Consider the following 27304-nt stretch of genomic DNA (forward strand, 5'->3'; position numbering starts at 1 on the left):
TTCATATGTATAACTGATATCATACTGTTTGCCTTCTGAGTGGGTGGGAGAGGAGTGGGAGGAAGAAAATTTGGAACTCGAAATTTAAAAAGAAAAGAATGATAAAAATTAATAAATAACAAATGGGGGGGAAGCTATATTGGAAGAAAAAGGAAGACCACACTAAGGTTAGATAGATTTGAGAGTTGGGAGAGACCTCAGAGACCATCTCATCAAGACTATACCCAAAAGGGATTCCCACTACAATATACCCAACAACTATGGACATCTTGGTTTGGGGATGTGACAATAAAAACTGACAACAGAGAAAAGGCAGCTGCTCAATCTTATTTTCTTTCTATTTTTCTCTGCCAATGATCATGGAAAACAGAAGAGGTATTACAAGATTGGAGAAGGCAAATACACAGATTTTTTAAAAAAAGGGTGCAGAAGAAGGGAGGGGTAGAATGGGGCAAATTATCTTACATGAAGAGGTGAGAATGACCTTTTACAGTGAAGGAGAAGATAGAAGAGTGAGCAATGGGCATTTCTATAACCTCATTCTCATCAGTATTGACTCAAAGAGGGAATAATATACACAATCAGTTGAATATAGCAATCTATCATACCCAACAGGGAAACAGGAAAGGAGGAGATTAAAGATGGTGTGTGTGAGTGGAGGTGGGGTGGGGACTGACATAGGGGAGGGCAGATCAGGGGAAGTGGTAGACAGAAACAAACACTGGTGAGGTGGAAAAGGGTGAAAGGAGAGAGAGAATATGCAGGAGGAAGAATAGGATGGAGGGAAATACACAGGTAGTAATTATAACTGTGAATGTGAATGGGATGAATTCTCCCACAAAACAGAAGCAGATATCAGAGTAGATAAAAAACCAGAATCCTACAATATGTTGATTACAAGAAATACACTTTTAGCAGAGAGACACACACAGAGTAAAGGTAGGGGGCTGGTGCAGAATCTATTATGCTTCAGTTGAAGGAGCTAAAAAAAAGCAGGGGTAGCAATTCTGATCTTAAGACAAAGTAAAAGCAAAAATAGATCTAATTAAAAGAGACAAGGAAGGAAGGAAACTACATCTTGCTAAAAGGTACCATAGACAATGAAGCAACCAAATTAGAAGAGCAAGGAATAGTCTACCTGTCAGATCTATGGGAAGGGGAAGAATTCATGACCAAACAAGAGACAGCATTACGAAATGTAGAATAGATAATTTTGATCAAATTAAATTAAAAAGCTTTTGCATAAACAATGCCACTTCAACCAAGATTAGAAGGAAAGCAAAAAGCTGGGAAACAACCTTTACATCAAGTGTCTCCGACAAAAACCTCATTTCTCAAATATGTAAAGAACTGAGTCAAATTTATGAGATATGAGCCATTCTCCTACTGATAAATGGTCAAAGGATATGAACAGGCAGTTTTCAAATGAAGAAATCATATGTCTAGAGACATATGAAGAAGTGCTCTCAATCACTTTTGATTAGAGAAATGAGAACTAAAACAACTCTGAAATACCAACTCATACCAATCAGATTGGCTAATGTGACAAAAAAGGAAAATGATAAATGTTGGAGAGGATGTGGGAAAATTGGGACACTGATGCATGCTGGGCGGAGGTGTGAACTTATACAACCATTCTGCAGAGCAATTTAGAACAGTTCCCAAAGGGCAACCAAACTGTGCATACCGTTTGATCCAGTAATACCACTACTAGGTCTGTATCCCAAAGAGATCATAAAAAAGGGAAAAGGACCTACATGTGCAAAAATATTTATAGCAGCCCTTTTTGTGGTGGCAAAATATTGGAAATTGAGGGTATACCCATCAATTGGGGAATGGCTGAACAAGCTGTGCTATATGAATGTAATGGAATACTATTATGCAATAAGAAATGATGAACAGGCAGATTTCAGAAAAACCTGGAAAGACTCATACAGACTGATGCAAAGTGAAATGAGGAAAACACTGTATCAGTAACATAGTGTGATGATCAACTCTGAATGACTCAGCTCTTCTCAGCAACACAATAATCCAAGACTAGTTCAAAGGATTCCTGAAGGAAAATGCTATCCATATCCCGGTAAAGGACTGATGAACTCAGAATACAGATCAAAGCATATTTTTTCCCCGTTTATTTCATTCTTTCTCATGGTTTTATTTCATTTTGATCATATGTAAAACTATGTCAACCTCCCTACCATTTTCAGAAGAGGGAAAGGTAAGGAGGGAGGGGGAAAACTTTGGAACTCAAAATATTGTAAAAATGAATACTAGAAAAAAAAAGACATCAGTAAAAACCTTTTTGTTTTAAAGGGAAGACAAGAGGGTCTGCATACTATAAGGTGGCTTGATTTCAATTCCTGGAAGAACTCTATATCTCAAAGATATGGTTGGTGAATATCTAGAAAAAGGAGCACTGAATATAAAGAGCCAGCATGACTTCATCAAGAATATGTTATACCACACTAACTTCATAATTTTCTAGAGGATTACTAGAATCGTAGATAAGAAGAGTACAGTAGCTATAGTTTACCTAGATATTGCTGGGCACAACAGTTTAAGAAGGACAGTGATAACCTGGAGAGCATATAGACAAAGGCATCTAAGTGAAGAGGTTTAAGTTCATGCCATGTAAGGATTGGTTGAAGAAAATGAAGATGTCTAGCATGGAGAAGAGAAGACTTGGCTAGACCTGATATTTGTACAGGTTCAAAGATCTGAAGGACTCCCATGGAAAAGGAATTACTTTTGTTCTGTTTGGCCATAGAGGGCAGAACCAGGAAAAATGGGTGGAAATTGCAAAGCGGCCAATTTGGGTTTGATGTCAGGAAGACTATAACAATTAGAGTTGTATAGAAGTGAAGGGGATGACTCAATAAACAGTGTGTTCACCTCTCGTTGGAGGTCCTAAAGCAGAGACTAGATGACCACACTTGCTGGATATATTGTAGTCGATATTCCTTTTGGACATGGGCTTGATAAAATGGTGTCTGAGGTTCCTCCCAACTCTCAAAATTCTGTGACTCTGTATCCAGAGGACTAAGAGTGCACCATAGCTCCCTCTTCTTGTCAGAATGGTGGTAGACTATAGATATGGCATGTGGCATACATTGTCAGTGTCAATACATTGTTTTGTTTTAAGTATACCCCTTTTTTGTTACAAGAGAAGATTCTATAGGAAGCGGGAGAAGAGATTGGGAAATGACAGGGATGTTAAAAAAAGGCATCAATAAAACATTTAAAAAATTATAAGAGTTATAATTATATATATAATATGTTATAAATATAATATATTATAATATAAAATAATATAATATATAATAATAATATAGTATAGATAGATTGATTAAAGAGTTTCAGCATAAGGCACGGAGCATGTTTTTAATGGTCTACATAAACATATATGGAACTATATACTCAGAAATTTTAATGTGTATATAAAGTACAATGAAAGGATTATAATTTTTCACTGTTGATTTTATCATAAGTACAATAATATATTTAAATTTTCTCTGAAATATATGGTTATATATTTATATGTATTTATTACATATATGCATATATGTGTGTATATATTACATATACATATATGCATATATATTATAGAACTATTTAGTAAGAAATAAAATACTGATAGCCTGAATATTTCTTTGCTATTCATGAGATATACAGAGGAAGGTCCTCAATATACTGGGTAGGTCCTCTCTGGAGGAGTAAAGGAAGTACCTGGAAAAGGAAGGACCTTAGATGGAAGAGTCATATTGTTGAGGTCATGGATCTCTTGCAGTATCCTAGTGTGATAGGACTATGGTTCTCATCTTTTATCCTATTGTATAGAGGTTAGTGTTTCCTAAAAGTTAACAAAGCTGTCCTTGGGACTTAATCGATTCCTGGTGACCTAGGGGCATAAAAAGTCCCACTTGTGTGGAGTCAGGGCCCAAACACTTTAGTAGATGTCTTAAGACCACGTGAAACACCATATCCTGCCCTGCAGACCAGACAAGTTTCCATGTGGAGAAGAGATGGGTCACACGTAGAGAGGCTAAGGGCTTCTATATCCTTGTTGCATATCCTTGTAACCTACCAAAATTGAACCTCAAATAACAAAGCGGTGGTGTTAGGTCCATCATAACCCTAAGTATCCCTATAATACATTCATATTGGAGAAATAATGGCAATACGTCTTGTCCTTTACGAATGAAAAGACATACCTTCCGTACTTCATGGTAGTTATTTAAAGCTATTACCCACTGGCACATGGAGCAACAGGCAACAGACACTTGAGAAATCTTTGTTGGGTTGAAATCAGGTAAATTTAAATATCTTTTCAGTCTTACAAATGCCTAGAGGGAATAAAGACAAGTTATATGAGAAAAGTGTTCTGGATTTGACATATCATTCCTGCATATGCATATAATAATTGATCTTGTTATAGAAAAAAGAGATTGATTGGAATCTTTTAATCCTTTCTCTTAGAGTAGATTCTTGGCAAATACCTAAATCCAAAAAGATGCTGGTGCTATGCTGAAACTATACAAAGAATAAGAGCTTTGACTTACATCATGTTCTAACTGTTACTTGTTAGAGTTGCTTTGCTATAATTCCAAAAAAGAGATTTTTTTTTTTTTGGCTAGGCAATGGGGTTAAGTGACTTGCCCAGGGTCACACAGCTAGTGCGTATTATGTGTCTGAGGCCAGATTTGAACTCAGGTCCTCCTGACTCCAGGGCTGGTACTCTATCCACTGCACCACCTAGCTGCCCCAAGAGAAGATACTTTTAAAAACATACATATGAATACACAACTAGAGCATGTAACCTTAAAAAAACCAAACCAAATTCAAACTTACTATTTGGGTACAATAATGATTCTCTAGCCTGATTGATAGTCAACTAAGCACCTATTATGTACTGGACACTGGACTAAACACTGAGGATACAAATAAAGGCAGTCCCTGCTTTCAAGGAGCTCACAATGTTATGGAGGAGACAATATGTAAACACTATGTACAAACAGATACAGACGGAAAACATTTGGGGGTGGTCTTTGAGGGATGGCACTAAAATTAAGGAGTCTAGGAAAGATTTCTTGCAGAAGGTGGGACTTTGGTTGAGACTTGAAGGAGGTTAGGGAACTAAGAAGTAGAAATGAGGAGGGAGAGAGTTCTAGGCATGGGGGACAGTCAGTGAAAATGCCTGGAGTCAGGAGATGGAGCTTTGTGTGTGAGGAGAGAGGCTAGTGTCACTGGATTTGAAGAGTTTATGTATGTTTGTGAGAGGAAAGTAAGGTAGGCAAAGCTTCCAGGGAAAGAAGTGGTCTCTGGGATGGGGATACAAAGGAATCTCCAAGAAGGTTTGATCCTCCAGCAGGAATTTGGGGTTTGATTCTCTTCTCCACCCTCTTCTGCCTGAAGTCTGCCTCATCTACTCTTTTCCCTGAACAGATTGTGCTTTGAGAGAGTGGAGAGAGAATTTGGCAGAGCATTTTATTTCCCCTACAGGAGCACAAGGCATCTCCTCTACATGACTCAGGGGCCTGGAATGCCTACATCTTGCCTCAAAGGGCAGCCCACCACACTATCAACCTTGTTCTCCTTGAAAAAGACAATACATAAAGCCAAAGTCCCGAGGATTGGAGATGCGGTTGAACCTAGGAGTGCAAGGACTTCCAGCAAGGGCTGAGGGGCTGACTCCTTTCCCTGACCTTGCCCTGCTTCAGACTCCCCCTATTTGTGGGCTTATCTTAGGTAAGCCTGTTTCCCAACTCACTATTGGTACTGATACTGCTGGGAATCTCAGTCGCTGACCATCCCAGGTGTTAAGACATTCTGTGAGGTCCCCAAAGGGCCACCACTGTTTGATTAGAAGGCACAAATTGGAGTCAGACTGAGGGGCTTTTTGCCCTACTTTCAGACTGGGCCATATCTCAGATCCCATCAGATGTGGCCTCTGATCTCAGGCTCTCTGTCCCCAGATAGTTGGGCTCTTCCACAAGGGTGAATCTCTTCTGGTTTCCTCGCATGCTCCCTGGTATAGCTCTGTCTCCTGTCTCCTGTTTCCTAGTGGCCTCTCCCCCACCTTCTCTTTTAAAGGAGGCCCTGTCAATATCCCTTTCAATTCCTTCATTCTAGGGCATTTCTCCCTCAACTGAGCACATCTCTGACCTTAGTCAAAGTTCTCTAGCTACATTTTCATTTGTGAATCTCACCTTTATTCTAAATTTTTCCAAAGTTGGGCCATAGACCAAGACTATCTTGCCCCTACTCAGAGTTTACCAGTTTAACTTTACTTTCTTTTATCATTTAGGTAGGTCCTAAAGCCTCAATGAATTTTTTTTTTCTGGATTTATCTGTTGAAGGAATTGATTGTTCAGAACTTTGAAGAGGTAGCATGATTTAGGGGATACAGTGTGGCTCAGTGGACTGAATTTGAAGTCAAGATGACCTGGGTTCAAATCCCACCTCACGTACTTACTAGCTGCGTGACCCTGGGCAAGTCATTTCAGCTTCCTGTGCCTCAGTTTCCTTACCTATAAAATGAGGAGATTGCACTGACTGGCCTCCAAGGTACCTTCGTTTGGAGTCAAGAGTACTTGGATTCAAATCCTAGCATTACCACTCAATCATGTGACCTTGGGAAAATCACTTGACCTCTGTGGACCTCAGTTTCCTCATTTGTAAAATGAAAGGATTGGACCTAAGGTCCCTTCCCGCTCTAAATCCTATGATCCTACACCATTAGCTAGTTTGAACACAGAACTTTCTTGGTTACCCAGGGGTGGGGGACCTGTGGCCTCGAAGCCACATGTGGCCCTCTAGGTCCTCAAGCATGGCCCTTTAACTGAATCCAAACTACACAGAACAAATCCACTTAATAAAAGGATTTGTTCTGTAAAACTTGGACTCAAGCAAAAGCCTACACCCAAGGACCTAGAAGGCTGCATGTGGTAGAGTCTCTACCTTCATTTACGTCAATGATACATGTACCTTTGCCTTCTAAGCCAAATATACGCTTTGAACTTTGAACTATGCTATTTATGCAGCTCTTGAATCCCTTCCTTCCCAAGGTCTTCACTCTTTACCTTTTCAGGTATACTGTCCTTGTCCAGGTTAGTCAATTTTTTGAGGAATCCAGGATCTGCAAGGAGTAGTTTTGCAGTTGCCCAGTTAGGTGTCTTTTCCAGAAGGACACAGACCGCATTCATGATCGTCAGGACCAGATGGGGCGGATGTGTATACACTCTGTAACAGAGCCAACAACTCAAGTCAAAAAACATTCAGTGTCTGCTTTATGACAAGTGTGCTGGGCTCTGCGGCTACAGAAGATGAAAATGACACAGCCCTTATGTCTAAGGAGCTCTCATTCTCCTGAGCACCATGACATACATTCCAATACTCTAATACACAAATGAATCCCAGATTCCTTCCATTTGAAATATCCCTCCAATCATGTGGACTGCCGTCCATCTATCTATGGCCACCCATCCTCTGTGACTCTTGTCCATAGCCTCCCATATGATTGCCGTAGGCATCCACCCAATGTACTGGAGACCTTTGCAGATTTCTCCAGAAATCTGAAGAGGACCAGTGGCTGTCCACCTATCATCCTTCTGTGTCACCATGTGATCATCTCCTCTTCCATTCCTATCACACATTTCCTTGATGATATTTTTCACTCCTATTATTTTAAGTTCGTCTTTGGTTATAGGTTGCAGCCTTCTCCCATCTACTGTGAGTCCCTGCACTGCCCTCTGTGTGACAGTCATTTCAAATTCTTCAGACACTGTTACGTTCTGTTTTGTTCCCATAGAGCAAAACTGGTAGAATTCTGTATTAAAAAACAAAGGCATTTGCTTCCGTATGAAACTTGGGGTCATTTAAAGAATTTTCCACTAGGCTTTCTATTATATCTGAAGGCTTTCGGTAGAATAGGGGCATCTACTTGAAAGTTTAATTACTCTGTCATCTGGTGCATTAGTTGCTGATTTGAAGTGACTGGACCTGGGAATTTTGTTTGAAACCTGGCTTGCTTAAATAGATGTTTATTGATTGAGAGTCTGGTGTGCAATCAGTCAATCAATAAGCATTGATTAAATGCCTCTATGTGCTGGGCACCATTAAGCACTAGGGCACTCATTAGGTACTCATTTTTAAAAACAAAATGAGACAGTCTGTGTCTGCAACTACCTTATATCCATTTGGGCACTTAAATCTAAATATATTCATTTAAAATTGAATACAGCATCATATTTTAAAATGCTCACTTACATAAAATTGTTAGCTTTTTTGATTTAAAGAAACTTAGGAAAATGGTTAGGCATAGAGGGGTAGGAGGAAAACTGGAATAATATTAAATCATAAAGGTCATTATTTTAGGGCTATCAATGAATACTTAAAAGAATTAAATAATGAATTTAGAAAGTAAATGACGAACTTGGAAAATTACCTTAATTCAGATATGTCAGTTTTATCTAGGGCATTCAGAGCTGTAATTGCCTCTTCAAAAGCTGGTATCACATTACTTAGCTCTTCTTGTGTTTTCTACAGTAAGGATGCAACACCAAAAATAAGTGACTATTAGTTGTAGTTAATAAATGGCAAACAAGAATACTCATCGACTGAACACAGAATATCATTAGTTGTATTTATTTGCATTATAACTTTATTAGTTTAAGCAGTGTATTGCAGATACACAATATATACAGATAATGGAGAGAATGAAAAGGGCAAAGAAAAGAGGGAAAGAGAAAGACAGAAAAAGAGGGAAAAGAAAGAGATAGGACAGAAAGAAACAAAAGGGGAGAGAAGAGATACAGGGAGAGAAGGCTATAGATAAAATTTCTATTCATTGAAAGCATAAAATTAGAGAGCAGAAATCATCAGCAGTTCTCAGGAAAAAATGAAAAATTCTAACATTTACTAGCTCAAAGTTCGACAATGAGTTTTCCTAGAGAAGTAAAGTTTCCTAACAACTTAAGGTTAATCCTGTAATAGCCACACTTTTTGAGGAAAATCTTTCTAGAAATGTTTAAAGTTTAAATAGTTCCATCTTTGTGATTACACATTAATTTAACAAATGTTTGCTAAGCCTTCCTACATGTAAGACACTTACATTATTGTAGTAGTGCTAGGTTGTGCAGAATAAGGGTGGAAGAGATGACAAATGGTCGTATCGACCGACACAATCCCCAGGTTGGTTTTAACTGTCTTTGTTTTTCAATAGTAGGGGAGGCAAGATATGAATGAGAAATGCTTGGTGTAGAAAACTGACTTTAAGAAACGGTACCCCTCCCATACCTCTCCCCCTGAACACTTAAATTTTTCTCCTCTCTAGAATCAATATCCTTCAGTGCAAATCCTGGATCTGAAAGGGTCACATGAGCTATGTGTCATATCATTTAACTTCTCTGAATTTTAATATACCTATCTGTGAAATGGGAATAAAAATACTCCTCCTATCCTACCTGATACATATATTGTAAGGAATAATTTTTTATGCTTTATAAATTTTTGTAATTCCTGGTGCAAGGGAGTACTTAAGGTGAACCTTGAAGGATAGATTCTACTTTTTATTTTTTAAATTATTTTTATTCTGAACTTAAACACCAGATAAAATAGGTGTTTTCATATAAATAATAGAACAGAAAAAGAGAGATATATATGAGAAGCTGCAGGTTTCTAATATGTATTTACAACTTGCTTTACTTCTAAAGTACATAATAAATTTAACTTTAATAATGATGATGATGATGAATTCCAGAGTTAGATGAGACCTTGGAGAACATTTAGTCCAGCCACTTCATTTTATTGAGGTTAACTGATCTGGCCATTGTTAGGTGTTTGTAATACTCAAGTTCTGAGAGGCAGAATCCAACTCTATTTAGCTCAGTATATAGAACATTACGGGTGTGTGGAATTATTTTGATGGAATTTAATATTACCTCAGAATACTCTTCTACAATTTGCATTTCCTTAACCATCAGTTCTTCATCCCCTTTTACAAGGATCTGTACTTGCTGCACAATTTGTGAATCTTTCTGTAATTTTTCCATGAGAATCTCTGTTTCCTAAAGAAAAAGAAACTAAAACTACATATCTTTTCTTAGAATCCATCTGAAACAGATCAAAGTTTCCAATATTTCAGGAGTTTGCAAATTTATCAAAGCAACCAGGATGCATTTGTGTCTTGAGAAGATTAATGCAGAGCAAAATTTCCTTCAGATAATATATGTGAAGAATGATGACAGGAATTGATTTTGTAATAATATAAAGATCTCAAGCTACCAAAACAAACTCCTGACTTATGTCTTAAAGCTGCAGGAAACCCATAATTAACATCTATTTCCAACCAAGTATACCTTAGTTTTTTGTTCTATTTGAGAACCGAGGATGAGAAGCTCTTCATGCATTTTCGAAACTAGTGTTGATGCTTCCAGAATCTTTGAGAGGCCGTTATTTAAACGTTCCCTGAAAAAGGTAAATATCAAACAGCTGTAAAGTGGGGTTTTTGTGTGTCCTCTGACTGACCTATTTACTGGAAGAAAACAGCACTGAATTTTCAAACCATTTACATCAGAAATACAGCTTAGAAACACTCCAGAATTTGAAGATGATGACTATCAGTCACTAAAATTTCTCAAGTTCCCACTGTGTACCCCACATGGTAGTACAAGCTTAGGGAGTGTTTCCATGGAAACAGAAGACACGGCTCCTGCCTGTGAGGAGTTCATAATCTCCAGGGGAGATAGGATATCATGATATATAGAAAGAAAAACATTATCAAGTGCAAAATGTGCAATTGCACATCATTAGATACAGGAGGTTTGTGGTTATTGAGAGGATGAGTTTCAATTTCAGGATTGACTGGGAGGGTTCTATCCCACAAAATAAAACCCCCATTTGATTTAGTGATGCTTAAAATTCCTCAATTAGAACTATTCTCTGCTGGCTTAAGCCAAAGGGAACCTTTGTCAATTGTTTGCTACAATGCGAGGCATTGTGGGAGATAGAAGAAGTGTTAAGATAAGATTTCTACCATAATGAAGCATGCATCTTAATTGGTTAGATGAGGTTAATATATATGAATCAATAGTACAAGACAGAATATTGTTAAATGCTATATCATATAGTACACTGGACAAAGGAGTTTGGAAATTAAGTTCAGTCCCAGAGAAGTAATCAAATCAATAAGGACATTGGATCATACGTTTACAGCTGTAAGGGACCTTAGAGGCTGCTGAGTTCAGCCTTCTCATTAGATAACTGAGGAAACAGAAGCTAAGAAAGATGAAGTGACTTATCCAGAGTCACATAGCCAGTAAATGTTTGAGGCAGGATTCAAATGTCAGTATTCTTGATTATGAGTCTAGTACTCTATTCAGAGTGCTACTTGGTATTGATGAGGGATGCCAGAGCTGAGAAATATTAGAATTACATTCCAATGGGTAGGGTGAGGAGTGATCCTAATAACAACTGGGTATTATCAGAAGGTTATTTCTTCTCTTCTTTTTCTTCTTCATCTTCTCCTTCTTCTTCTTCTTCTTCTTCTTCTTCTTCTTCTTCTTCTTGACTAAGAAAGGCAGCTGTGGCATAGAAGAGGCATTGGCACTAAGTTCAAATTCTGGCTATGCCTCCATATTAATCTATTTGTTCTTGGGCCTCTCTGAGCCTCAGTTTCTTCTTCTATAAAATTAGGATTGAAATACCCTGAGCACTTTACAGAGTTGTTGTAATGATCAAATCAGTGTGAAGTGTATAAATATAGATGTCAGTTACTTTTTTTCTTCTTCTTGAGTAAAGAAAAGTGGCATTCCTATATTCCATTTCAAAGGTGTTAGGAGAAAAACAGATTAAAAAATTAACTAAGAACATCAGAGGTACCAAATATGCTTCTATTTACCTCAGGGTCACAGTACTGCACCTTTAGCCAAATAAGTTGAGTTTTTCTTGTTTAAAACTCAATGATTGTATAAAGAATATATTTATTCTATGTGGCATAGTGCAGGCATCTGGGCTTGGGGATATGCATCTCCTGATGCATATGTGTTTTACAACTTTAAATTAGAAGTTTGTGAAAGTTTAAATCTTCATGTGTTAGAAAGCTAACTTGAATATAGGAGAGGGAAATTGTTCTCTCTGTCTCTGTCTTTTTCTATTTTTCTTTTTCCCTTCTATCTCTCTGTACCTGGATAAGTGTATACATACATGTATAAGGGAGAAAGTTCTAAATATTTGTTGTTGTTTGTTTAGTTGTTTCAGTTGTGCATGACTCCTTGTGGCCCCATTTGGGGTTTTCTTGGCAGAGATACTGGAGTGGTTTTGCCATTTCCTTCTCCAGCTCATTTTACAGATGAGGAAACTGAGACAAACAGGGTTAAGTGACTTGCCCAGGGTCACACAGCTAGTAAGTGTCTGAGGTCAGATTTGAACTCAAAAAGAGGAGTCTTCTTGACTCCAGACCCAGAACTCTATCTACTGAGTCACCAAGCTACCATTCCCAAAAATTAAGATGTGCTTTTCTTTAGCAGTATACTGCAAAATTGAAGCTAATTCGATGTTAAAAATCATTCAGAAACTTTTGACTATTTGTCTGAAATGAAGTAGAGCCACTGAAACTCTGTCTGAAGCAAATCCAGGTGAGTAATGAGTGTGTGTGTAGGTGGGGGGGGAAGGTGGCAGTGCAGAGTTCCATCCCTCCCACAGTACTGGAGGGACTAAGATGGGCCATGGGAAAGGGTAATAGGATCCTGGGGGTACATATTTTATCCCTCAAATTTGGGGATGGTGGTTGCTGTAGGAAGAACATATCCTGCCTCAAAAGTACATAATCTTCCCAGGAAGCAAGCACCCTGTCCCCATTTTGGCTGTCTAAGCCAAAATTCCCTTTGCTCTGTGCTAGTTTCAATGCTAAATGTAGCTATGATTATCTTCATTTTATGGATGAAGAAACCGAGTTTTAGAGATGTTTAGTGACTTGCCCAGGTATACAGTGAGTAAATCGCTTTTGTGGCCAATTCCTCTTCACAAAAAAGACTGGGCATCCCTGCCCTAGGCAGCATGGTGATGGTGTAGTGTAAATAGCACTGGAAAAGGAATTAGAAAGTGTAGTTTTAATCCTGGTTCCATTACTCAGTAGCTGTGTGATTTTAGACAAGATACAATCTCTTTGAAATTCAGGTTCCTGGGAATAATAGCTGCCTTTGCCTAACTTACAGAGACATTGTGAGGTCAACAAGTATTTATTAGGTACTTGCTATGTACCAGGCACTACTCTAAGCTATGGGATTCAAAGAAAGGCAAAAACAGTCCCTGCCCTCAAGGAACTTAACTTCTAATGGAAAAATGATGTGTAAATAATGAGGGACATACAAGATAGATAAACAAGAGATGCAAGGTAAACTGAGAGGAGAAGGTGCTAGCAGAAAAGAAAGACCAAGAAGGTCTTCTGCAGAAAGTGGAATTTGTCTTGCAACCTGAAGGAAGCAGCTAAGAGGAGGTAAGGGGATAGAGCATTCCAGGCATACAGGACGGCCAGCTAGTACAAAGGCATGGTCAGAGGGGCTGGATTGTAGAGTTTGTGGAGGGATGCCTGGAAAGTTAAGAATAGCCAAGTTATGAAGAGTTCTGAAGGTCGGACAGGATTTTCTTGATCCTGGATATAACAAGGAGCTATTTCAGTAACTTGTTGAGAAAGGTGGTGACATGGTCAGACTTGGCTTAAGGAAAATCACTTTGATACCTGAACAGAGGATGTCAGGCAGTGGGGAGAGATCTGTGGCACAGAGATCAGTTAGAAGGTTATTGTAATAGTCCAGGTGAGAGGTAATGAGGGACAGTGTCAGTGGATCAAAGGGGAGGTATATGAGAGATTGTGAGAAGGTAGACTATGAAAGGATTTGGCAATGTGTATGTGAATGTGCTTTGAAAATGATAAAATATTTTAAGCACCTGCTAGGTGCTAAGCAAGGAAATTTTTTTTCCTCTCTTTGGTGGATATGTATACAATGTTATGTTTGACTTCAGAGTTGCTGGGTGAACATATGAACATAGATAAACATACTGTGAACATATAGTGAGTGATGGACATTTTCCTTGACTCATGTAAAACTTTAAAAGGTATCTGTACCTTTATAATACTTTCTCATTTAGTATTTCAAGGATCTGTAATTTCAATCCAGGTAGGTGATCTCTCTCTATGGATGCACACTGATCATAACTCCTATACACATCTTAGTAGACATTCTCTGTGAATTTCTGAGATCAGTTTTTATAATAATAGCTTATGTTTTATAGGCTTTTTCAGTTTATAAATTACTTTGCTTACACCTCTGTAGGTAGGTAGTATAAGTATCATTACTCTCAATTTACTGGCTCGGAAACTGGGGTGTAGAGAGGCTAAATTTGCCCACGGTCACATGGTTAATGTCTATTAAAGTCAGGATTCCAAACTTAGGTCTTCTGAGGCAAAAGCATAGCAAAATGGAAAGCTGTGGAGTTGATGGACCTGACTTTACATCTTATCTATGTCACTGATTAGCCATGTGACCATGGACAAATCACTTCCCTTCTCTGGGCTACAGTGTCCTTATCTGTTAAATAGCTGACCTTTATGGTCTCTTTCCTTTCTCAGTTTGTGATTCTTGATTCCAAGTCCACTACACAACACTACTTTATTTTTCCACCATGACAGGAAATTTGGGGCTCAGTATTTGCCTAATCTTTTAGAGTACCAGGGTAAAGATGTATTATGTATTTCTAATTTGATTTTGATTTTAAATTCTTACCTTTTGATCATCATTTTCCTTTCCCTTGATTTCAAGATGTGTGTAAAGGTATCTATGAAGTGCAGATAGCTACTTGGAGTGATATAATAATGTCTTTTAGTTTCCTCCCAAAATTTGATATTAATATCAGCAATTCTACGGTGGAACTGAACACATGTTTGGGCGAGTGTAGGTATTAAATCCTGTAAAAGAATAATTAGGAAAAAATAACTGACTGAAACCGAGGAAAAAGAACATTTCATGAAATCTTTAATGTGTGAGGCATTCCTAATTGCTTTAATTAGTTTATCAGTACTCTGATCTAGGATACCCCAAAGGAATGGGATACATAGAACTGGAAAATCTGATGATTGGTGTATTGAGTGGTGGAGGTGGAGGAGGGGGCAATGAGAAAGAGGGAAAAATCCACAGCAAGGTATGATGTCAGTCACAGCTTTTCCTTTCTCTTCAATTGATATCAACTAAGAATTTAGGGGTTTTCCTTGGGGGGTAGTTTCAGGGATGTAGTCCTCTCCTTAGCTCCTAGGTTTCATCCCAGTAGTAATTCTCAGCCCCAAGCAACAAAATAACTACAGGGAGAAGAAATTATAAAAGCATCAATTCCATACTTAGAAATTCCAAGATCAAGGGGAATCTTCTGGGTTCTACAGATGTGGCTACTCCCTCTAACTCAAATTGTGACTGCTTTACAAGCTAGATAGTCTTCATGAGTTGTCATGGTCAAAAAACAATTCATCATCTACTGACCAAATTAGTGATGAAATTTTTTTGTATTTAGTTAGGTTGGTCCTTAGACGAGAGATCTACAGTCCATCGCTGGACCAGTCTTGGAAATCTCTTAAATTTTGTCAAAGGATATGCTTTGCTGGCAAAGTGTTTGGGAACCCAGAGTTATCTCTCAGTCACAATGAGGCATTGAAGGACTTCCAGGTAGGACATACCCGATAAAGATAGGCAAACACAGGTACAGGAATAGACTCCTGCTTTGTCCAGGTTGGGAGGTCAGTCTTGTTTTATCCTTGGTCCTAGATCCCTCTGTGGATGTGGCCAATGTTTTTCTGTGTTAGCCTATGATGTCTATACTATCTTTTCATTCCCCTCCAGTCTCTATTCTTGGTCCATCTGCACTTGGATATTTCAGGGAATAGTTCTCTCATTCGTTCCCCAGGTTCTGTGTCATACTCAAGTGAGATGGCACCCTGTGCATCTGTAAGGGTCTCCACATGCTACTGAATTATCTTAACTCCTCCTCTCTTCCTTTAGCTGTCACTTGGTGGCCTGTCCCTCTCCCCATTCTAGTTTCTTGCCTACTCATTGTGTGGTATGAACAAAGTAAGCCTCTTTGCATGGGTAGCTTGTGACATTCTCATCATTTTACAATCCTGTCTTGCCTCCAATCTGTTTGCATATCTTAATAGTCATTGACAAAAGAGTACAACACAGAAAATAACAACAGCCTGACCCTTGAGGCTATGCAGAAAGGCACAGATAGGGAAGGGGGGAGAGACCACCTCCCTTGGCTTTTATTTATACCTGGAATCACTATCTTCTATCCCTGGAAGTGGAGGTGGAATACGGGTAGGAGGATAAATCTGGAAAGGAGAGCCAACAAGGAAGAAATGTCGCAGCTTTCGTAGAAGGGAAATGTGCTCAGATACTACCAACAAATAAAAATTCATACTTTGATACTGTTTTGAGAGGGTTTAAAAACACATTTTCAGTTTTTTCTTTAAGTGTTACCTCTTTGGTGTCCAGGACATGTTTTTGCTTTAAATGAGTCACTGCTACAGTAAAAAGAGCTTCTTCTGGCCATTTCTCGTACCAATCGACTGTGCTGCAAGTAATCAAGGCCGGGTATGCTCGACAATTTCGGCGGAAATTGGGCCCTGCGGGACTTACAGTCATAAAAATATGAAGATTTCTTGCAATTCTCTGAATGGGAATGGAAAAGGATGAATTAAGTTAGTTACATGATGAGAAAATGTTCTTCTAAAAATTTGTTTCAATTCTATCTTTCAAGGGATATAATTTTCAGATAGAAAGCAATTAATTTTGTTGTTTCACTGTTGTAAAGCTGAACGGCTACCACCAAATTACAGAATTTCAGAGCTGGAAGCGGACACCTCACCCAACCTGCACCTGAACGAGGGCCCCCCCTCTGTAACTTACTCAACAAGTCACAATCTAGCCTTTGCTCGAAGACCTTCAGTGCAGGAGAGCCCACTACCACCTGAGGCTGGTTAAGAAGTTTTTTCATTGCATCAAGGTTATATGATGTTTACCTTCATTCCCCTCCAGGCTCCCCTCCTGACTCTCTGGACTTTCTCTATTATTCCCTACATAGGTACCCTCTGCTTCCTCCCCCAACCCCCTTTTCAGCTTTCTTTTATACATCATCTTCCCCTATTAGGATGGAAGCTTTTTAAGGGTGGGGGCTGTCTTTCTGCTTGTATTTATACTCCTAGTGCTTAGCACAGGGCCTGCAGGGCACACAGAAAATGCTTAATAATTGCTTGCTGCCTTGATTTGGCTTGGTTTCATCCACTGCTCCTAGTTTTGCCTTTCAGACAAAGGCAACACTTCTTCTATATGACAATCCTTCAAATACTTAGAGTAAACGTGTTTCTCCCAAGTCTTCTTTTCTCCAGGTTAAACACCCCAGGTTCTTCACCAAATCTTCATACAGTATGAACTCAAGGCTCTTCACCCATTGTGCTTGTCTTCCTTTGGATGCTCTCCAGCTCATTAATGCCCTTCCTAAAGAGTAGTGCTTATAACCAAACATACCACTATAGACTGGGGCTGATCAACATAGAACACACAGAGGCATGGACAACATAGCCTAAAGTTACATTAGTTTTTTAGCTGCTATCTTACACTGTTGATTTATCTTGAGCTTAGAGTCCATTAAAACTCCTATATGTGTTTCAAACAGCTGTCTGTCTTACTCTACCCTTTGTACTTTTGAAGTTCAGTTTTTTGAATCCAGGTGTAATACTTTACATTTCTCCCTATGAGTTTTCATCCGATTAAGTTTGGCTTAGTGTTCAAGACTGTCATGATCTTTTTGGATCCTGATTCTGTCATCTAATTGTGTTAACTAGCCCTTCTAGACGTGTGCTGTCGGCAGATTTGATACTGATGCAATCGAACTTTATCCAAGAGTGTGCGTATGGTGTTTTTGTTACCTTTTTGTTCATGGTTGTATTTTGTTTCTTTTGCATTTTTATGGTTGTATCTGATTTCTAAAACAAGGACTCAGAGTTTCACCGAAATAAAGTAATATCATATTGAAACCCTTAGTGAACCTTGTATTTTTACTAAGATCCAACAAAAGGTGGAATTCTCTTAAAGCTGGACCAGTCTGGTAACTTCACATTCAGCTATGTCCCTCTTTTGCAGATGAGTAAACTGAATCCCGTAGAAGTAAAGTGACATGCCTAAGCTCAAACAATTTGTTAGCAGAAGACATGGGACCAGAATCCAAATTATCTATGTATCTCCTTCAAAAAATGAAGTAAAAATTTTAAGACTTCCACTCTCCTGAATTTTTCTTTCATAAAAAGTGATTATTGCTGAGGAAATACATCATCTACTAGGAAAAGGCATTCTGTGGTGTTAGCTTTACCAGCATGAGGGTGTTCTGTAGTTAATAAGTTAATGACTTCAAAGTATTTATTACTGCATCATGGTAGAGAGAAACCATTGCTTCTTACTATTGATGTTTCATCTGGTGGTGCTGGCAGGCCATGTGCCTAAACACAAAATACCAGATAGCATCAATAAGAGAGATGAAAATAGTCAGAAAAAACTCCCTGAAGGAGGCAGACCTTAGGTTGGGTCTTGATGCTTGAATATAATTAGGGTAGGCAGAGTAGAAGGAATGCATTCCAGATAGGGAATCAGTATGAGCAAAAGCAGAGAGGTAATGACCATGGTGTGTGCCAAGAACAAAGAGAAGACATAATGGCAGAGTTGGAGAGTGGTAAGGAATAGGGTTGAACAAGTAGGATTGAGTCAGATTGTGATGAGTCTCACAAAGCCAAACAAAAGAGTTTAATCTTGATGTGGGAGCAAAAGGGGATTATTTATAGCTATTTAATAGGAAAATCACATGATAGATACTGTGATGTTTTGAGTAGAAAGTCTTAATGATAAAAATCAAATAATACTATGAGTGTGAGATAATCTAGCAAAAATCACATATATCACTAAGGATGAACACATCTCTTGATGATAAAGGATGTCAAGAAGCCAAAAGGTTATGTTGTATAAAAAACTTGTGATCACCTTAAAATAATTATCATCATCGATCTGGCTTAATAAGCTCATTTTAGGGACAAAAACACTCAGTGAAAAATTATATATGGAAACATGAATGTGGTCTCAAATATGTATCATTAATTTGATTTCATAGTCTGATAAAAATAAATTCATGTAAACAATACCTTTTGGAAGAACAGAAGCAGAGCTTGTCGGCTATCACCACAACTGGCTTCTTCATCAAGATTTTTGAGACCTGCTGCTATATTATCCAACTCTTCATTTTCAAATACATCAGGCAGAACTCCTGAATTGAGAATGGAGTTCAAATCTTCTAAAACAGACTCCTTGGGTAAAAACACATATATTTTTAAAATCAGAAGTGACTGAATACTCATATTTTCTAATCTAAGGCACAACAAATTGACAGAGCTATAGCGAGTAGGCAAATTGATGGTGGTAAAGATTATAGTCTATGCATAATTCAAATCAGCCAAACAGGTAATGTGATCAAGAGAATGAAGGACTACTCATTTTCTCTGATACTTTCAATCCCTCAAACTTCTTCAAACAGAAATTATGCACAAAAAATAAAGAAACTTCATCTGTTTCTAGAATTCAGGATATTCAGAATCCAAAAGAAAAAAACCCCCAAAAAGCTCCATGAAAAATAAACTGACATCCATGAACTAACATCCACCCTGAGCTCACTTAGCACTCCTCTCCCAACTTTTGTACTGCCAGTAGCAGGGGTATACTGGCTAACCCAAGCAACTGGAACATAGGCTATCAAAAATCCCAAAAAACCCCAACCCCATGCAACACCCCATTCCTCGTCCTTCTCTTCAGTGCCTTGGAGATCCTGCTTCCAGGCTATGGAAGTTTGCTTAGGCAATGAAAAATAGTCATTCCAGGGGCAGAAACTTACTAGGGCCACACAGCCAGTGCAATGCAGAGCAGTAGTCTGTGCTATAAAAGATCTCTGCAAGAGAGCCAGGAACACAGGTAAAGGAGTAGGGCATATGTCTGGGGTTGAAATAGAGTTCAACACCATGTCCCAAACCCCTTCTCCTAGAACCTTGGAAACCCAAACAACAGACATCAACCCCACATCACCAGGCAGCTCTCTGAACTTCTGGTGCTGGGCCAAAGAAGTGAGGGAGTGGGACAGGACACTGTGTATGTATGGGAGGCTAGGCAGAATTCCACTAAGCCTGAGGGAAGAAGCTCAGTGTCCAGCTGGAGCCAATTCTGTCCTCCCAAAAGTCACCTGAAGAAGAAACCTAAGTTGGTAAGGCATAAATTGCCCAGCATGAGCTATAGTAATATGAAAAAAAAATGCTCTAAATCACTGTTGATTAGAGAAATGCAAATTAAAATAACTCTGAGGCACCACATCACACCTATTAGATTGGCTAACATGATAAAACAGAAAAATGATAAATGTTGGAGAAGATGTGGGAAAATTGGAACACTAATGCATTGTTGGTGGAGTTGTGAACTGATCCAACCATTCTGGAGAGCAATTTGGAATTATGCCCAAAGGGCTATAAAAATGTGCATACCCTTTGACCCAGCAATACCACTTCTAGGGCTGTATCCCAAAGAGATCATAAAAATGGGAAAAGGACCCACATGTACAAAAATATTTATAGCAGCTCTTTTTGTGGTGGCAAAGAATTGGAAATCAAGGGAATGCCCATCAATTGGGGAATGGCTGAAGAAGTTGTGGTATATGAGTGTAATGGAATACTATTGTTTCATAAGAAATGATGAGCAGAGTTTGGAAAAACCTGGAAAGACTTACATGAACTGATGCTAAGTGAAGTGAGCAGTACCAGGAGAACATTGTACACAGTAACAGCAACATTGCACAATGACTAACTTTAATAGACTTAGCTCTTCTCAGCAATACAAGGATTTAAGACAATTCCAAAAGACTCATGATAGAAAATGCTATTCACAGCCAGAGAAAGAACTATGGAGTCTGAATGCAGATTGAATCATACTATTTTCTCTCTCTCTCTCTCTCTCTCTTTTTTTGTTTTTTTTTTGGTTTCTTCTTTCTCATGGTTTTCCCCTTTGGTTCTAATTCTTCTTTGCAACATAACTAATGTGGAAATAGGTTTAGTATGATTATATATGTATAGCCTATATCAGACAGCATGCCATCTTGGGGAGGGGAAAGCAGAGGGAGGGGGAGAAAATCTAAAACTCAGAATTTTATAGAAGTGAATGTTGAAAACTAGAAATAAATAAATAAATAAATAAATAAATAAATAAGTGGAATTTTTTTAAAAAGAAAAATAATTGCCCAGAATGTGAGGAGGTTGAGAGGCTTTGAGACCCAGCCCCCAAACTACCAGATCAGAAAACTACCAGGTCAGGGGGTCAGAAAGTGAATAGTAGGGAAAATTAAGAAAAAGAAAGGCTGAAATTACCAAAGATCTCAGTAAGAAGAAAACTCAAAGATCTCAAACATAAGCAAATAAAACAATAGGGAAAACAATAATAGCAGAAGAAAATATGGTTTCCAGATCTAGTAAATGTGTTTAGGTGTTTATGTATAAATACTGCAAAAAAGGGGAAATGATCCAACACTTGATGTGATGGAGGACCCTGTGGAGGAGAACATGAAACCACCACATGCTGTTCTTGAATAGTTTAAAAGAGAAATGGGAAGTAAGAGAACAGAATTTATGGCCTGCACAGCAAAAATAATGGGCAGAACAGAAAATCTGGATTCTCCAATGGGAAGTCTTACCAAAGAAACCAGAGAGAGAACAACAGATTGGGAATGTAAATACATAGAAGTGAAAGACAATCTAGAAGAAGAGAATCAAAAGGCAATAATATCAAAAGAAAATATGCTCATTTTATAAGCAAAACATACTTATCTAAAAGATATGATGTGTAGGGACAACCTAAAGATCATAGGTTTCCCAGAAACGCAGGACAGAACAAAAAGCTATAACACCATACTGCAGGAAATAATACAAGAGAACTGTCCAGAACTTCTGAACATAGAAAATGAGATATACAAATTGAAGTATTCATAGATTGCATCCAGAAGAAAAAAATCCAACAATAAACAACCCCAGGCTTCAAACTACAAGACACATAGTGGTTAAATTTAATAATTCAGTTTAGAAACAATTAAATTCTGCAAACTATCAGGAGATGGACCTTCAAATACAAAGAAAAGGCAATTCAAATAATACAAGATTATTCAATATCCACCAGAAAATGCAGGATGAAATGGAATTACGTGTTCTGAAAAGCAATGGAGCTCAAGGTACAGCCCAGGCTGAATCTATGCTGCGAATCTGAGCGTTAACCATATGTGAAAAAAGATGGACATTCAACAATAGAGACATCTGGAACATTCTTGGAAAGAAAACCAGAACTGAAGAGATTATTTGCTTTTTCAACAGCCCAGATAAGAGAAATGCAGGAGGAATAAATGAATATAGCAGCCAAAGAAGGACAGAAACAACAATTGACAGCAGAGAGAGACCCATAAGGGATGTCTTTCTAAATGTGCACAAAGATACAAGGGTGAAGGCAGAAGTCAAGTGGAGGTAACAGTGAAGATGCAGACCTGGGGTAATATGGATAGAATGGGGTGATACCTTGCCTAAAAGTGAATCAATAGTGTTTTTTTTGGGGGGGGTCTACATTATGAAATGGGATGGTGAATGATAGGGAATAGAGTGTGTGATGTTCCTGGGGAAATTCAAGGTCAAGAAAGGTGAACCCTGTGGTCTCAAGAAGAGAAAAGCCTACAGGGGAGTGGTTTCAGAGGAGGGGGGAAAGATTGAAAAGTGGGGAGGAAAAGAAGAAGGCCTTGCTTGTATGCTCCTTTGGGTGAAGAGAGATATTCTCTGAATGTAGATGAGGACCTTGTGCTGGGTGTGGTCTGGGGAATCTGGTGCTTGAAAAGACCACTTATCCTGGATGTGGGAAGTGGGAGTGGGGTGGGGCATGGAGTTAGAACTTCTGAGGACAACTGACCACTGGGAAAGTTAGAAGGCATGGACCCAGGGAGGAGACTCTGAGGCAAATGGAGGAAAGAAGGTAATCGGGAGAGGATAAAAATCAGTAATGGGCTAAATAATCAAGGAGGTGTTGGTGGAAGAGTCCTATTATGGGGCAGTGTCTTCTCTGTCAATTGCAGGAATTGCCCTTGTTCTAGAGTGAGGCACAATAGAAAACAATTAAATTAAAAAAATTAAAGCAACTATGAGGTACCACCTCATACCTATTGGAGTGCTTAATATGACAAAAAAAGGAAAATGTTGGATGTTGGAGGGGATGTGAGAAAACTGAGGCACTAATGTACTGTTGGTAGAGTTGTGAACTGATCCAACCACTCTGGAGAGCAATGTGGAACTATGCCCAAAGGGCTATAAAATTGTGCATACCCTTTGATCCAGCAATACCACTACAAGGTCTGTATCCCAAAGACATCCAAAAAAAAAAAAAAGGGGGAAAAGGACCTATTTGTACAAAAATATTTATAGCAGCTCTTTTTGTGGTGGCTAAAAGTTGGAAATTAAAGGGATGCCTATCAATTGGGCAATGGTTAAATAAGCTGTGGTGTATGATTGTAATGGACTATTTACTGTGCTATAAGAAATGACAAGCAGGATGATTTCAGAAAAACCTGGACAGATGTTAGCTGATGCAAAGTGAAGTGAACAGAACCTGGAGAATGCTGTACACAGTAACAGTAATATTCTTCGATGAAGAATTGTGAATGACTTAGTTATTCTCAGCAGTACAATGATCCAAGACCAAAGTCCAAAGGACTAATGAAGAAGCATACCATCTGCCTCCAGAGAAAGAACTGATATTGATTGAATACAGACTAAAGCATGCTATTGTTTACTTCCTTTCATTTTTTTCCTTTTATTCAAATCTCGTTCAAAATGACTAATATGGAAATGTTTACATAATTGCACATGTATAACATATATCTGATTGCTTACAATCTCGGGGTGGGGGGGAGGGAAGGGAGGGATAGAACTTGGAACTCAAAACTTTAAATAAAAATGTTAAAAAATTTTTAAAAAGAATTATTTCATTCCTTCAGATGTTTAATTTACTACTGGAAATAGGTTTAGGCAATGAGGAAGCTAAAATGAAGTTTTTTGACAAGATAGATGTCATTTAGGAAAACTAAGTAAACATAGTATCAATCAGGCATTCTACTTTCATTAGGGAATTGAATCAAATGACTCAGATTGCCTTACCAAATATCTTTAATGAATTAAAATGCTAAGGAAGCAAAAACACATTTTATAGAATTGTCACTTTTTTGCAAAACAGATATTTTACACATCAGTCTTTAAAACAATGATCCATAACTTACCTGAGTTAGATTTGTATCAAGAATAAGCAAAACAGTGGGTTTTCCTTCTAGTCCTGTCTGTAGAAAGACTTGTTTTAAGTCTTCTCTGAATTCCAGGTGGCCATAAGTACGAGCTGTGGATAATCTGTAGAGTTTGCAGTCTCCCAAATAACAGGCAAGGGTGGCACATGTTTCTTTTCCACATCCTTCTATTCCAATCTTTAGGGGAGAAAATGGATCATGAAACCAATGGGTTTTGAGAAATCTTTCAACAAAGACTTTTGTTTGTATATGCTAAGAGTAGAGAGTGAATATAACTTAGATTTTTGGTAGCTCTTCTCAGCCTGCTTTAAACAAGTCCTACCTATCCTGTAGCAGATAGAGATTTGGCTTTGCAGCAGGACGACCTGTGTTCCAGTCTTGCCTCTGATGTGTACTGGCTATGGGATCCAGGGCAAATTACATAACCTCTCAGTGCCCCTCCCCCACCTCCCAGGCAACTCTAAGATTTTAAGTTGCAGAGAAGGTGGCAACATGCATTGGTAGAGGGAGTTACCTCACCAGGGAATTCCTTATACCAGGAAAATAAAAGGGCTGGTCCCCATCCCTATCAAAGATTCATAAGACAGTTTTCTTACACTTACCACAATGTACTTTTTTTTTTTTAAAAAAGCCCTTTGAAAAAGCAACATGAGAACATTTCATCAAATTTCAACAGGATGTAGAAAGATAGTCTTAATCATATTTGCAAAACTCCAGGTAAATTAATTTTAGTTGTTCTTATTAGGTGCAGTCTACCATCTATATTTAATCCATAGTCCAGAAATCCAAATCCTTTTCTCAGGTATCCATTTTCTTAACTTATTATTTACTTCCCCAAAAGGTCCTTTTTTTCCCCCTGAAGCGCCTAGCCCCTCCCAAAGCTTATATGGATGGTTTACATGATCTTAGGATGTATATACAGCCTTTTATTGACTAAGTCATCTTTGATTAAATCACACTTATGTCCTCAAGGAGTCTAATAATGGTATGCAAAGGTACTATTGAATACACACATATATTACCAACACAAAGAATTTGCATCATTGATTCTTTTCTTTTAATATGCACATTCTTTAGTTCCTAGGAATCCCGAAGAACAACCTATTGCATATGTGTCCAGACTTAAGCCAAAATGTATCATAGAATGTGCTAATCATAACCCATAGTGATGCTTTTGACTGCTGCTGGATGGCTTCTAGCTAGGCCTACTTAGTGCATGTAGCTATATCTTCTAGGGATAGAGAGAAGAGTCTGTGCGTGAGATCCAGAAAGTAGTTATAATAACATGGTCACCAATCAACCTTGCTCTTCATTTGTCTTACTCTTGTCTGTACTCCTTTCCAGAACTGCATTCTTTGGATTAGAATGGGTTAAAGTTCTACCTGTGAGTCTTACCACCTATGTGAACTACCATGTTTTATTATTTAAAATCGTTGTTGAGTTTTCTGTAAAAAAAAAAATTGAATACAATAAATAGGTACAAGTTTTATGGGCTCAGTTACCTAATTTGTAAAATGAGGGGGGTAAACTAAATGGCTTCTAAGGTTCCTTCAGATCTAAATATATGATCCCATGATTACACATGGGCAATTCACAGAGTCTCTTTATCTATATTATTATTACCTCTTATTACCTCCATACATCTGTAGAAGGATGTCTAAAGTAATTCTGTGCATATATTTTGGTGGCTTCCTATTCCCTTTGACCTGGAAGTGAGAGTTGGGCTTACTAAATACTTGAAGTGAAAAGGATTTCTAGCCATTCATGTGATTTTTCAAATGCATATATGTATACTCATATGCAGAAATAACATTTTTATGTGTTGTAATCATGTCAAAAATGACAAAATATCTTTTAAATTTTCCATCAAATATTAGCAAATTAGCTTCAACTCAATTACTTAACTGATGGTTATTGTCTACATGAGGAACTCTTAGTAGATACAAAGACTCTAGCTGGAATAATATACTCAATTCTAGATGTCATATTTTAGGAAGGTCATTGAATAGAGAAGCTGGAGAGTGCTTCCAGAGGAGGATGATAAAGACATCCCTTCCTCATAATTGGCATATAAAAATGGTAAGTGTTATAATTCGTGAGGGTGTACACACATGTATGCATGTATGTATGTGTGTGTTTGTATATGCACATAGGTGTATCTGGAAAACTCTCTGGAGACCATTTTCTTTGGAGGCTGGCTGAAGGAGCTAAGAACATTTAGTGAGGAGAAGGGGGTGGTAATGAGGAGCTTGGGTATTAGTATTAATGTTATTTTAAGGGATATCATATGGCACATGGACTAGATTCTTTCTCCTTGTTCCCAAAAAGAAGAGCTCATAGCATTTGGGAGAAGATGCAAAGGAAGACAGACTTTATGTAAGGAAATACTTGTTTGTAATTAGAGCTGTCAAAAAGTTCAATGGGTTGTTGACCCAGTGGGTAATGGATTCTCCTGCCCCCCCAGATTGTCAAGTGGAGGCTGGATGACTACTTGTGATGTTGTGGAAGGGATTCTAAGTTTGGGCCAGATGGTCCCTGGGATTCTCTATAACACCAAGATTCTGTGAAATATAATTTACTCAAATCCTCATGTGTGTCAATGCTGCCAGAGCAGAAAGTAGCATTGTGAATTAAAAAAAAAAAAGTTTTCTAATTTAATTGGATCCTACTGGTGATATTTATTTATGAAGAAACAAAAATACTTAATGGTTTAATACCCCTAGACATAATTCATTTGTTTCAATGGCTCTGGCCAGCAAAGTTTCAATGATATGAGGCTAATTTATTTACTTCAAAGTCTTATTCTAACTTTTTATCCTTTATTTGTATGATGAGGTTTCTCTAGGTGTGTAGAGAACTCTCAACT

The 27304-nt window shown here is 38.1% G+C and overlaps 1 protein-coding gene across 1 annotated transcript in view; it reads right to left on the reverse strand.

Annotated features, from left to right (window-relative positions):
* LOC114049472 (dynein heavy chain 14, axonemal-like) overlaps nt 1-27304 on the reverse strand; it is a 343809-nt gene that overhangs the window by 89653 nt on the left and 226852 nt on the right. Inside the window, exons 55-63 of the mRNA XM_027870712.1 lie at nt 24418-24615; nt 19229-19390; nt 16521-16712; nt 14781-14962; nt 10356-10464; nt 9939-10064; nt 8444-8538; nt 7080-7239; nt 4212-4343 (exon numbers count right to left, since the gene is read on the reverse strand). Of these exons, the coding sequence (XP_027726513.1) occupies nt 4212-4343; nt 7080-7239; nt 8444-8538; nt 9939-10064; nt 10356-10464; nt 14781-14962; nt 16521-16712; nt 19229-19390; nt 24418-24615 (1356 nt within the window). The remainder of the gene's footprint in view (nt 1-4211; nt 4344-7079; nt 7240-8443; nt 8539-9938; nt 10065-10355; nt 10465-14780; nt 14963-16520; nt 16713-19228; nt 19391-24417; nt 24616-27304) is intronic.

Source organism: Vombatus ursinus, unplaced genomic scaffold (genome assembly GCF_900497805.2).
Source record: "Vombatus ursinus unplaced genomic scaffold, bare-nosed wombat genome assembly UNPS02014798.1, whole genome shotgun sequence".
Lineage (NCBI taxonomy): Eukaryota > Metazoa > Chordata > Mammalia > Diprotodontia > Vombatidae > Vombatus > Vombatus ursinus.